This window comes from Euwallacea fornicatus, chromosome 35 (genome assembly GCF_040115645.1).
Source record: "Euwallacea fornicatus isolate EFF26 chromosome 35, ASM4011564v1, whole genome shotgun sequence".
Classification (NCBI taxonomy): domain Eukaryota; kingdom Metazoa; phylum Arthropoda; class Insecta; order Coleoptera; family Curculionidae; genus Euwallacea; species Euwallacea fornicatus.
Window position 1 is genome coordinate 1,483,067 of NC_089575.1, and position 11,017 is coordinate 1,494,083.

At 35.8% G+C, this 11,017-nt stretch overlaps 4 protein-coding genes across 6 annotated transcripts; 2 read left to right on the top strand and 2 right to left on the bottom strand.

Annotated features, from left to right (window-relative positions):
* The first annotated feature begins 186 nt into the window (after nucleotides 1-186).
* On the top strand, nucleotides 187-1,642 carry Atg3 (Autophagy-related protein 3). Its single transcript, XM_066299965.1, has 7 exons — nucleotides 187-425; nucleotides 476-654; nucleotides 710-851; nucleotides 901-1,026; nucleotides 1,078-1,221; nucleotides 1,273-1,400; nucleotides 1,453-1,642. The coding sequence occupies exons 1-7, from the start codon at nucleotides 354-356 to the stop codon at nucleotides 1,610-1,612; spliced, it is 951 nt and encodes a 316-aa protein (XP_066156062.1). The 5' UTR covers nucleotides 187-353; the 3' UTR covers nucleotides 1,613-1,642.
* LOC136348806 (zinc finger protein 879-like) lies at nucleotides 1,229-6,506 on the bottom strand. Of its 3 annotated transcripts, XM_066299952.1 has the most exons (14): nucleotides 6,489-6,506; nucleotides 5,269-5,368; nucleotides 4,676-4,937; nucleotides 4,354-4,619; nucleotides 4,101-4,299; nucleotides 3,867-4,045; nucleotides 3,737-3,810; nucleotides 3,512-3,673; nucleotides 3,229-3,456; nucleotides 2,829-3,007; nucleotides 2,563-2,776; nucleotides 2,343-2,493; nucleotides 2,086-2,289; nucleotides 1,229-2,037 (listed from the first exon to the last, which is right to left on the bottom strand). In XM_066299952.1, coding segments are annotated over exons 1-14 (2,364 nt in total). In that variant the 5' UTR covers nucleotides 6,491-6,506; the 3' UTR covers nucleotides 1,229-1,893. The 3 variants fall into 3 exon arrangements, with proteins under 3 accessions (XP_066156049.1, XP_066156050.1, XP_066156048.1); XM_066299953.1 differs by lacking the exons at nucleotides 5,269-5,368; nucleotides 6,489-6,506 and adding an exon at nucleotides 5,862-6,015; XM_066299951.1 differs by lacking the exon at nucleotides 6,489-6,506 and having other exon boundaries at nucleotides 5,269-5,481.
* Buffy (BCL2 family apoptosis regulator buffy) lies at nucleotides 6,068-10,432 on the top strand. The gene is made up of 6 exons (XM_066299972.1): nucleotides 6,068-6,288; nucleotides 9,471-9,627; nucleotides 9,681-9,785; nucleotides 9,846-10,016; nucleotides 10,069-10,223; nucleotides 10,281-10,432. Exons 2-6 carry the CDS (start codon nucleotides 9,519-9,521, stop codon nucleotides 10,293-10,295), a joined length of 555 nt encoding a protein of 184 aa, XP_066156069.1. The 5' UTR covers nucleotides 6,068-6,288; nucleotides 9,471-9,518; the 3' UTR covers nucleotides 10,296-10,432.
* LOC136348794 (uncharacterized) lies at nucleotides 7,148-8,955 on the bottom strand. Its single transcript, XM_066299933.1, has 4 exons — nucleotides 8,270-8,955; nucleotides 8,022-8,212; nucleotides 7,312-7,474; nucleotides 7,148-7,256 (listed from the first exon to the last, which is right to left on the bottom strand). The coding sequence occupies exons 1-4, from the start codon at nucleotides 8,953-8,955 to the stop codon at nucleotides 7,148-7,150; spliced, it is 1,149 nt and encodes a 382-aa protein (XP_066156030.1).
* Nucleotides 10,433-11,017: the final 585 nt, after the last annotated feature.

The window sequence follows — 11,017 nt, forward strand, 5'->3', positions numbered from 1 at the left end:
TCGGCGAAAGCTGGTTACATTCGACGTAATTGTTTTCATTACGCAATGAAGGTATGAGCTGCCTCTGTCTTACATATTCATTGCAAGGAGTGAGAGTGCGATACAGAATTAAGAAGGATAAGGAAATCAAACAACCGTGAACCGGATAGTTTTTTTTGAAAGTCAAAAACTCGGAGTAAAAATTTAAACGTCAACGTCAGAAATGGTTAAAGTTCTGTAGGATTTACATCTAATAAACATTTAGGGTTTAGCTTAACTTTTTTTACTCTTTATGTATCAAATGGATTTTACCATGTTCTTTTGAAAAAAAGACAGTTCCGAATTAAAATTAATCAGTGGTTCTTCAAGACACAATGCAGAACGTCATAAACAGCGTAAAAGGTACAGCCTTAGCTGTGGGTGAATATTTGACCCCTATTTTAAAGGTAAAAATTGTTATCGAATTCGATCAACATCTCATAACTCTTCTATATAGGAGTCCAAGTTTCGGGAAACGGGCGTATTAACCCCCGAAGAATTCGTAGCCGCTGGAGACCATTTAGTACATCACTGCCCTACCTGGCAATGGGCTGCAGGGGACGAATCAAAAACTAAACCTTATTTACCGAAAAACAAGCAATTTTTAATAACACGGCATGTGCCATGTCCTAAAAGGTATTTCTCATAACAAACTCTCCTGAAAATTCATTAAACCTTGCCTATTATTTAGATGTGAACAGATGGAATATTGCAATGAGTTGGAGAAAATAATAGAGTCCGATGATGCAGACAATGGATGGGTAGATACACACCATTATGACAAAGAAACATCTTTGGTAGAAGACAAAATATCTGAGATGACTTTAGAGAAGGTAAAAAAAAAGCGAAGTTTTACATAACAAAATTTCATTCATAAATCAGACAGAGAGCATGGAAGAAGCAGCCATGCGAACAGATTCCATAGAAAATGATGATGGGGAGGATGAGGAAGGAGAGGCAGCTGATATGGAAGAGTTTGAAGAAAGTGGGATGCTAGAAGATGATCAGGTAGGACAAAAACTGTAATTGCCACAAAAATAAGTGAGGAAGATTTTATAGATTGCCAAAATAGTTAAACCAATAATGGCAGGAAAGAGTACTGACGAGGAGGGAGAAATAGTAAAGACTCGCACATATGATTTGCATATAACTTACGATAAATATTACCAAACACCTCGAATGTGGCTGACAGGATACAATGAAGTAAGAATTGACATTTTAATTCCGAAATTTTCATTTATTTACGTTTTACAGAGACATGAGCCTCTGACCACAAATGAATTCTTTCAAGACATTAATAAGGATTACGCTATGAAAACGGTAACCATGGAATCCCACCCGCATTTGAGTGTTCCCAAAATGGCCTCTGTCCATCCTTGCAAGTAAGTTTAGATATTTTCCTTTAATGGAAATTTGTTGGAATTTGTCTTTCAGACACGCAGAGGTGATGAAAAGCATCATTCAAACAGTCACTGATGGGGGAGGTGAATTAGGGGTTCACATGTATTTAATTATATTTTTAAAGTTCATGCAGTCAGTTATACCCACCATAGAATATGATTATACTCAGAATTTTAACTTGAAGCAAGATTAGGTTAATTAAATTCTATTTCCTTTTTCTAAACCGCTTATTACTTTAGTTGCATTGTTCTACATCTACTTTTTTACTTTACAAGTGTATGATTGTCAAAAATACCAAATTTTATAGGAAAATTGTAAATTGAATGTCATTAAAATGGAGTCAAATTTGCTGATACAAAAATATACCTACTCCTGTTTAAACAAAATTAAAAATGTTTTTTTTTTCATCCTGATCATAAGAAACTAAATGTTCAGGGGTAAAAATGGTATCCGCAAAACAGGTATTAATGAAAATCAATTTAAGAACGACGACCCATCAAAAGCGGTAATAAAACACACTTTCCCGTCTTCCGATAAGAAAGCTGGTTTGTCCTCTGCATTATTTGAATTTTCTGCTACGAAATGTAACTCCCCTAGATTTACCTCAGAAATATCGATCTAAAAAAATATGCTATTTTTCTGATGTTTTGTAGATTTATTTCCTACCTCTTCTTTTATTTTCCCATCAGTTTCTTCCAAAATTTTCTGATCGGGAACAATATCGAAACTAACGAAAGTGCCGTCAGGTAATAATCCTTTTAATTCGTCATTTGCAGAGGAAACTATTGGAATCGCTTCTCCGTTTGTACTGGTGAGACTAAAAGTGTTGCCTTCTTCATCTAATATTTGAATTTGAAGTTCTCCGTGATCCTGAAATAACACAAATAAAAAAAATCAATATCATTCCCCCAACACCATATCACCTCAGAAACACTACTTTGATCCATGATTTCATTCCTTATGTCACTTTTTGGTAGGAATGTCCGTGATTCAACACTCTCAGACATATTAGCCCCACTTTTCTTTAAATGGGTTTTCATGTGTCTGTTGTAGTTAGCATTACTGAAGAAAGATCTATTGATTAAATCAACAAATATTAATGTAAATCAATTGAAAATTTTCTGATAAACCATTTAAGCTTACTTATCGCATTTGCTACATTCTTGCTTTTTGAATTTGTTCGTGTTATCCGTATGAGTTCTTTCATGTCTGATTAAAGTCCAAGAATCTGTGAAAGTTCTCGTACATTGCTTGCAACTAAACGGCTTCACCCCGAGGTGACGTCGAATATGAATGTCACAACCGTGTTTATATGGGAATTTCTTTGGACAATGAGTACAAGCATATGGCCGATCTCCTATTAGCGAGTATACAATCAGAAATACGACTATTCTACAGGGAAAAATTACCCGTATGTCTTCTCATGTGAATCTTGCATTGCGTCAGGGTCGTGAATTTTAATTCGCATACACTACAAGGGTATGGTTTCTCTCCCGTATGAATGCGTTCATGCTCCTTTAAATTTCCGCTTTGGGTGAACTTCTTTTTGCATATTACGCACTCGTAGGGTTTGCTCCCAGTATGAATTCTACGAGTACCCGAAAAACATCGAATGTGTATTTAAATATTTTATTTCCTTAAATTAAAATAAGCAACAACAGAGCATTAATGTTTTCTCAAATCGTCATGCAAATCTTCCTGATTTCTAAGAAGCACCTCATTAGAGCACAAAATTGTTACCAAACATTGATAATTTTCAGACACATAAAATTTAACTACAAATAAATAAATAAATTGATTTTCGCTTACCTTAGATGCACCATTAGCGAATGTTTATGCATAAATTCCTGATCGCACACCGAACAAACGAACCTCACACCCTTATGAACACTCATATGAGCCGCTAAAGTATACTTGCTTTTAAACAGTTTATTACAATCGGCACATTTGAAGTCTTTGTCGTCTGTATGAACTGCCTGATGGCGATGCAGCAATTGGCGATGTTTAAAGGTTTTATTACACTTAAGACACACGTAGCTACAAGCAAGGAAGAAGGTAACTCTTATACTTGAAATATATAAATTATATATACCTCTTATTTGAATGCGCAATGTTTACGTGATAATCAAGACTATTAGCAAATCGGTACGTTTTTTCACAGAATTTACATTTAAATTTTTGTGGGTGTCCCGAGTCAGATATTTTTAGGTGGGTTGCTGTATGGTTATCCAAGGTGCAGGAGTAAGCAAATGTCCTATAAAATTAAAAAAACCTCAAGTCTGCGTGAAGGAAAAGGGAAATTTGATTACCTACGTACTTGTCACAAATATCACATCTGAATGGTCCATTCACGTCCCCACTGGGGTCAGTTTTGAAGTGTCCTTCACCGTTCTGTTGAAAACATTTTAGTTAAGCTCCGAATTTTTTTAATTTAATTTGTTACTCACATTCTCCGATGTGGAAATTTCCCTGTGATAATTTTCACTCTGCTTTTCACTGTCCTCAAGTGTGCAGGCCTGACTCTTATTCAAGTCAACTAAATGCGCTTTTTCGTGCAAATCACGCCAACTGCGGTTTTTAAACTTTTTGGCACAAACTTTGCAACTATATGTTTTATTATTTGCTTCTGAAAAATCCAAATAGTAATTATTAAATTGATGTAAAACGATTTTAATTAATACGCTTATTGCGCCCCCTTTTGGTGTCCCCAAATATCAATTCTTGATCTACTACTGTTCCATTCAGTTTTTCTACAACCTTTCCAATCACAACTTTCTGTTTTGGTTTATTTTTAAAAATTTTTTCTTCATCAAATCCCCCTATTTCTTCAGCGTTTTCTATTACTCCCTGATTTTTTAATATTTGAGTCAATTCTTTTCCCTGAAATTTTTAATAAATTCACAATGTTAGTTACATATGCTTTAAAAGAGGTACCTGTACAACTCCTGCAAATCTTGCTGGGGGCTTTACGTTTCTCCTTAAACGACCAGCAGGAGATTTTTCTGTGGGCATAGGATCTACTTTTTCTGGTACAATACATGAACTTATAGCTTTTTCTTTTTCATGTGGAGATTCATCATTCTCCACTTTTTTTACTGATTCTTTGCGAGGCCTACCTTTCCTTCGTTTAGGTTTATCTGATCCAGCAACTTTTAAATGCAGTGGATGATCTTCAGAAAACAGGGGACCGTCAGTATATACTAAATAAATGTATGTAATGAATATAAAACTTTTAAAAATAGCATTTAAGGTTTACTTTGAATGATGAACTTTTCACCATTTTCGTCACTTTGTATTGAGTAGGTTTCAACTCGAGCATTTGTATTGTGATTTTGTAGTGCCTGCTCCAATTTCATTCTCTCTGCTTCTTCTCGAACCAGGATAGCTTTCTGAGCTTTTAGTAAACTGCGTAATTTTGTCTGCCCCTCTATAATGAGGTCCATAAACAATTTTGTGCTTTCTAGTTGAATGTGGCAGCCTGGACAGATAGTTTTGGGATACTCGTCGTCTTCGTCCACCTAAAGGATTTGTGTAAAAAAAGCGTTATGGAATTTTAGTAACATGAATATATGTTATATGGGGGTTTTAGAGAAATAGAGGGAGAACCTGTGCGAATAGACATATATCATACAAAGTTAATTAACACTCTCCATAGAAAATTGATTTCGAATAAAATTTAAAAATTAGCGCCATGTCAAAAAATTTTCTCTCAAATTCTCGACAGACCTGCCATACTGTATCTCTTTCTATCTTATAACGAACGAAAAAAGAAAGCGATTGATGTACTGATAAACAAAATACAAGGTGACGGATGTAATCAAATACGTACTTGCTTCAAATTCGCCTTACCTTCAAGGGTAGATAAATATTTACCAACGTGTACAAATCCACAGAACTTTCATCTGAGGTATATAAATTAATCCCGTTCTTATTTTCTTGCCCGCAAAGCCTACAAAGATGGGAACTTGACAACAAAACACTCATCTCCATCTTGAATTTTTATGGTTAATGCGGCCGGCGTTGCCGCATTCACATGAGATCATCCAGCAATATAAATAATAGTGCGTAAATAGTTAAAAACACATACTTTTATTGTCGTTTGATCGCAATAATAAATAAATTTTGGTTTTGTCACGATCTGATGTTTTATGTGCATTTTTATAATGTGGCGGAAAACATAAATTGCCTGGTTAATATCTAAAAACTTATGAATTTATAGACAATCCGGCAACCGGGTTGTGCTACATTCAGTATGCAACCAACAAAACATAGGAAGATTCACCAAGAAGTTCTTTGGGGATGCGGATAGAATGCGTCTTCAGAAGCAATCCTATTGGAAGGACATATTTTTTATTTAATTTTTCCGATAAAAAATTATAGAATATAGTAATTAATAACTAACTAATCAAATTATTAAAAAAATAAAAGATTTTAATACTCACCAATGGGCATATCCCTGATTTTCTAAGCTCAAGTTTTTCCGGATAAATCACAACTATTATTACTTTTAAACACGCATTATCGAATTCTTTTGGAGCTTTTGAACAGGTTTTCTTATCTAGTATTAGTAAAACACGACCAACCACGAGGAACGGCGGCAATTGCTAATAATTAAACATCGTAAATTTGGTACTAGTAGCAACCTATCTGCACACAACGAATGTTCAATATTGATGTTTGTTCAACTCACAGCATACCAATAACTAAACAATAATGAGTGCACAGCAGTTGTAGACGATTCTTAGAAGAGATAACCACAAAGAAAATTACTCCCGATCTAATCAAAATCCCACTCTATGTTTTGCTTGGAAAAGAAAAGTGCGAAAACATATAATTTGGTGGATTAGTAACAGGAAAATTATCAACGAGGTATGTAATGAAGAAATGTAGTGGTAGTTAACATTAAAACAAGTTCGCAATTTTGTCAAGAATTATATGATATATATATTAAGAAATAACGAAAATCAAAAACGCATGCAACGAAACAAACTCCGAATAACAATAATAATTAGACTGAAAGCGACTCCCACAAGACAAATACATAAAATAAGAAAATTACGGTTCCTAACATTTTCTCTCAGAATGTTGGTTTTTATAATTTCTCCTCTGACCACCCGTAAGACTTTAAAAAACACTTGTAACTCCCAGTTTTGAAAAGTTGTCACACCCTCGGAAGTGTTCCTTACGTCCGACTCTATAAAGCTCCGTTTGGTTCTTACATTAGAATCCCCAATGCAGGATGCCTGAAATAGTTGGAAAAAGTATATTTTAATCAATTAATTCTGTTGTCACCATTTTATGGACTCTTGCACACAAATATTTTGTTATTGGCGTTGGAGTTAACAACCTAAATTGGTTTTGTTGAGACGTGCCTATTAAAGCTTTAAAGCTTCGTTAACACTTTATAATTAGTATGTAAAACCGGCAGCATGCCAGCCCTTGTAAATATGTTTTTTTTTTCCGAATGTATGTCAGCGCCTAAGGATGGAACATGATATGAATATTTTAGTGCAATAAATAGAATAAACTGTATATTGTTTTTGAATAAAACCTGCATCATGACACTCTATATGTTAAGCGAATACCTCAATTGTTTGTTTAATTAAGATAAGAACATAGTTAGGTCTATTAGCAGAACAAGTGTTCCTATATAATAAAGATCATTTGAATCGTCAATTAAGTTGTTACCAAATCATTTATAGAGTCATTATGCAAAGTTATTATTTGCTTAATACAGTATACATACCCTCAAACAGTCTTGAGCTTGCACACACCCTTGAGTTCTAACCGAAATCACCATTTCATCCCCTTGGGGCTCTTCTTGAAATAAAAAAGCCCTAAAAAAGTTAATTATCCAGAGAGGAAGTTTTTTCTTATTTATTTTTGATTTACCGAAAGTTTAATTCAGTGACCAGGGGATTTATCCGGACTACCTGTCTAGGGCAGATACTTTTCATTTCAGGGTTTACGCAACCCTGCTGATTGACCAATGTAGCCGATTTTTTAGAGTTTAATCCTGTTATTTGTACTGGCCCTATTAGACTATTTTTCCATCCTAAATAAAGAGCAGAGATATTATAGAATTATACATGGTGTACAGGGAAATTTTAATGGTATAATGCATCTGGACATACTATTGTTGATCTAATAAAGGTATTTCCAAGGGGTAACTTCAGTGTGTCGAAATAAAAAAAAGTTTTTTCATTATTATCTAAAAAATGCTTAGAACAATTTAATAGGAAAATGCGACATTTAATAACAATATTGTAATGTGCCTCTTAGATATATCAAAGTTTGTCTACAAATTTCAGAAAATGCCCAAGGGCAGGCCTGTCGTAATGTCGTACAAAAGTAGTAACATCTGGTAAATTTTTGCAATTTTCATAACGATTTTTAGTAAAACAGCTAGAAAGGCAACTTTCGTTTCCCTTTATTTCTTCCGCATCTCGCTTCGTTTTCCAGATTAAAATTAAATTCTGAACTGCACACACTTAAATAAACTTAATACAACCCATAAAATTTAAACTAATAGAATTAATAAATCGTCCCGTTAAAAATTAAAAAAATTAAATACCCCGTATAAACATTGTGATGAAACTTACCGTCACCTTCATCAACTACGGTTCGAAGCAGCAGTTCCTCTCCTAGTTCGATTACACTATCAGATTGAACATTTTGGTCAAAAACACCACTTCCAGGCCGTTTTTTGAAAATTCCAATCCGGGTTTTTAGGTTCTTTTTGGTGCCACCGGTAGCGATCACCCCATCGTTGGACCTGGCCTTAGATACTGGCCTAAAAATCATCACTCAAGTGACCCTTTCGCTTTCACCATTTTCTTTAAATTCTTACTGTATTTTGTTGCTGCCTAACTTCACATGCCTAGTCTGACTAACAACCCTCTCTTGAGGCACACACATCAAAGTGACAGTTTCATCTTCCGGCAGCTTTATCCCTCTCACCGACGGCACCCTTACAACCACACACATATTTTCCTCACCGGCCTCCATTTTACCACTTTGACATCCCCTCACTCCGCATTTTAGCATACTATTCAAACTATCCAGATCGATTCTATAAGAATTCCCCGGTAAATGTTTAATACACTCCTCATGTGCATCATCCACCACTGGAAGATTGCCAGAAGTCACCCTGAAAGTCGCCCTAAAGTTAATTCCTTGGACGCAAGACATGTTCTCTATTTTAAGTTGGCGGGGTTGCGAGTCTTGGTTTCGAGGAGGGAGGTAGCTGCTAGGCGGAGGTTGGGCTGGTATTACTATAGTGTCATCGCTTGGTAATGGAGGTAAATAACCCGTGTGGGGAGGCTGAGTTTCGTCCGGGGGTAGGTAGATGGTTGGTGGTAAAGGAGAAGGCTCGTCTAGTTGCCCGGGTGGTAGAGGAGGTGCGGGGTAAATGTAACTCACTTCTGGGGGTACACGGGCGAAAAACAGGCGATCCACCCCGTTAACGTCACTAAGAACGCTAGAAACGTACATGTGAACTAAAATGACCCATGTGATGCCTAGAGGAGGGTTCATCTTTGCTATTATTTGTGAAACTAAATCAACCAGCAGCTACTAAAAGGATTTATATGAGGTATTATCTGAAAGCCTTAAGTAATCCACATTCGTTACAAGAAGAAATGTTTGGCCCCAATCATGTACTTAGAGACAAGTTCATTTTTTTAGGACGTTACAAGGGGCTATTGTTTCAAATTTTCACTGCGTTAATCTGTTTTTGATACTTTTTACATGGAACTGGTATAAATCGCATAATCAAAATTTCTTCTACAAAACAGGTTCCGCTCTTGTATAGAGGATTATGTTCGATTTGGGTAAAGTGGAATATTAATCATCTTCAAGTAATTGTTTTCGGTTGGCGACATTTAAAAGGTACATTTTCGACTTCCGATCAACATGGAACAATATGGGTTAATTGGGTATCAGACCGTTTATTAATAGCTTATTATTTAGAGCAAGAGTGTCGACACCTTTGAAAATATATAACGACAAAGTTATTTACAAAAATAACATTAAGAATTATCAAATTGTAGGTTCATGCCACATTTTCCTACCCTGGTAGATAACGCTGTTCTTTCACCATGGAAGTCTCCGTTACTTCCGGAGGGGGAGATATACAGAGAAAATCCATGCCTGCCTCAAGGCCAAGACGAAAACTTAGCATTCCAGTTTTACAGCAAATTTCCACTGGTACTTAAACGAATTTATAATGTTTCCATTTATACATTCCGATATTCGATCAGGCTCAGGAGATGCACAAGCAGCCTTTAGGAGAAGATTTAGTAACGTCGGAGACGTAGTCACCAGAAAACTCTCCACCACCATCGGGTGGAGGACTGGAATAAGTAGTAAAAATTACCATATTAATAACCCTGCTTTAAATACCTATTTGATAAATTCTCTATAAGCTAATCCTCCTGGGGAAGTAGTAGCAGTAGGCCGAGGGCTTTGCTCATTATATATTCGAACAAAACTAAAAAAATCCGGACTATTTGACAAGAAACTGGGTCTAATGAGGGTGAGAAGCGCCCTAGGGACAATGATTGATTGCAGCAACACTGTTAGGGATGTTTTCCCCTGTAAATTAAACTTTTACTTTAAAGGAAGCGTTGGTATACTACGCAATTTCAGGTTTATTGTGTGCGTGTCAAGAATTAGAGAGAATGTACCCTAAACTATATTCTAATATCTCGAGACAGACAGGTCCACCCCCTGGTGAAGGGAACGTCGGGGTGCTTTTAGCCGTAGGGCACCACATGCTCAGATCAGAACCCACTTGGGGGAAGGTACTATCTAAATTTTATGTAGATAGATGATTTAGTTATTAATTTCTTAGATCGTAGCAATATACTGCGTAGCCGGAGGGTTGGCCATAGACTACGTTCGACAAGGCCAAAACGAGAACCTTCATGTGATTTTAGAGGACATGTTCGAATTGTTGGAGAACCGAATGGCGAGTTGGGTGCATTCGACTGGGGGATGGGTATACAGCACTCAAAGGAGTTCTGTAACGTGGATTTTTGTGTGCATATGTTTTAGGTGGGACTCGGCGCGCATTGTAAGTCACAGATCAAGGAAGTGCCTCTGACGAAATATATGACAATTTTTGGGCTGGCGACCATAATCTTGCTAGTTGCTTATTTTATTATAAGATTTTATGTGAAATTTGGGATGTGATGAATTGCAAGGTGTAAATTTCTGGAATCTCATTCCATTAGATCTATATCTATGTGTAATGTATTATAGATATATAGATCTCCTGGATATTACTATAATTATTTTTCAGTATGCTGCGTGGAAAATTAAAAAAAAAGGCCTTTTATTAACTAATAAATATCTACTAATAAGCATATACGTGAGACAGAACGACCTATGCGTGTGAACCTCTACAAGAAAAAAAAATAGAAGTATTAAAGCAATGTCATCAAATCTTGATTTACTCTAGAAATGTCCGTAATAATAAGGAGGTGGAACAAGAGGTGCAATATGATACAATCAACAGGCGGAGCGGACATTAAATTAAAAACAAGCTTCGTGAATTGTTTATTATTCACAAAAAGTTAAGTAACTTGGTCCATTT

Coding starts and splice junctions, on each gene's coding strand:
- Buffy (XM_066299972.1), top strand. CDS start 9,519: ATGGAAGTCTCCGTTACTTCCGGAGGGGGAGATATACAGAGAAAATCC. Junction 9,786..9,845: donor GTGGAGGACTGGAATAAGTA/GTAAAAATTACC, acceptor ATTCTCTATAAG/CTAATCCTCCTGGGGAAGTA. Junction 10,017..10,068: donor TGTTAGGGATGTTTTCCCCT/GTAAATTAAACT, acceptor ACGCAATTTCAG/GTTTATTGTGTGCGTGTCAA.
- Atg3 (XM_066299965.1), top strand. CDS start 354: ATGCAGAACGTCATAAACAGCGTAAAAGGTACAGCCTTAGCTGTGGGT. Junction 852..900: donor CTGAGATGACTTTAGAGAAG/GTAAAAAAAAAG, acceptor TTCATAAATCAG/ACAGAGAGCATGGAAGAAGC. Junction 1,027..1,077: donor GGATGCTAGAAGATGATCAG/GTAGGACAAAAA, acceptor AAGATTTTATAG/ATTGCCAAAATAGTTAAACC.
- LOC136348794 (XM_066299933.1), bottom strand. CDS start 8,955: ATGAACCCTCCTCTAGGCATCACATGGGTCATTTTAGTTCACATGTAC. Junction 8,213..8,269: donor TTAGGCAGCAACAAAATACA/GTAAGAATTTAA, acceptor GATGATTTTTAG/GCCAGTATCTAAGGCCAGGT. Junction 7,475..8,021: donor CGTAGTTGATGAAGGTGACG/GTAAGTTTCATC, acceptor CTCTTTATTTAG/GATGGAAAAATAGTCTAATA.
- LOC136348806 (XM_066299951.1), bottom strand. CDS start 5,409: ATGGAGATGAGTGTTTTGTTGTCAAGTTCCCATCTTTGTAGGCTTTGC. Junction 3,457..3,511: donor ATTGCGCATTCAAATAAGAG/GTATATATAATT, acceptor CCTTGCTTGTAG/CTACGTGTGTCTTAAGTGTA. Junction 2,038..2,085: donor ATGGGAAAATAAAAGAAGAG/GTAGGAAATAAA, acceptor ATATTTTTTTAG/ATCGATATTTCTGAGGTAAA.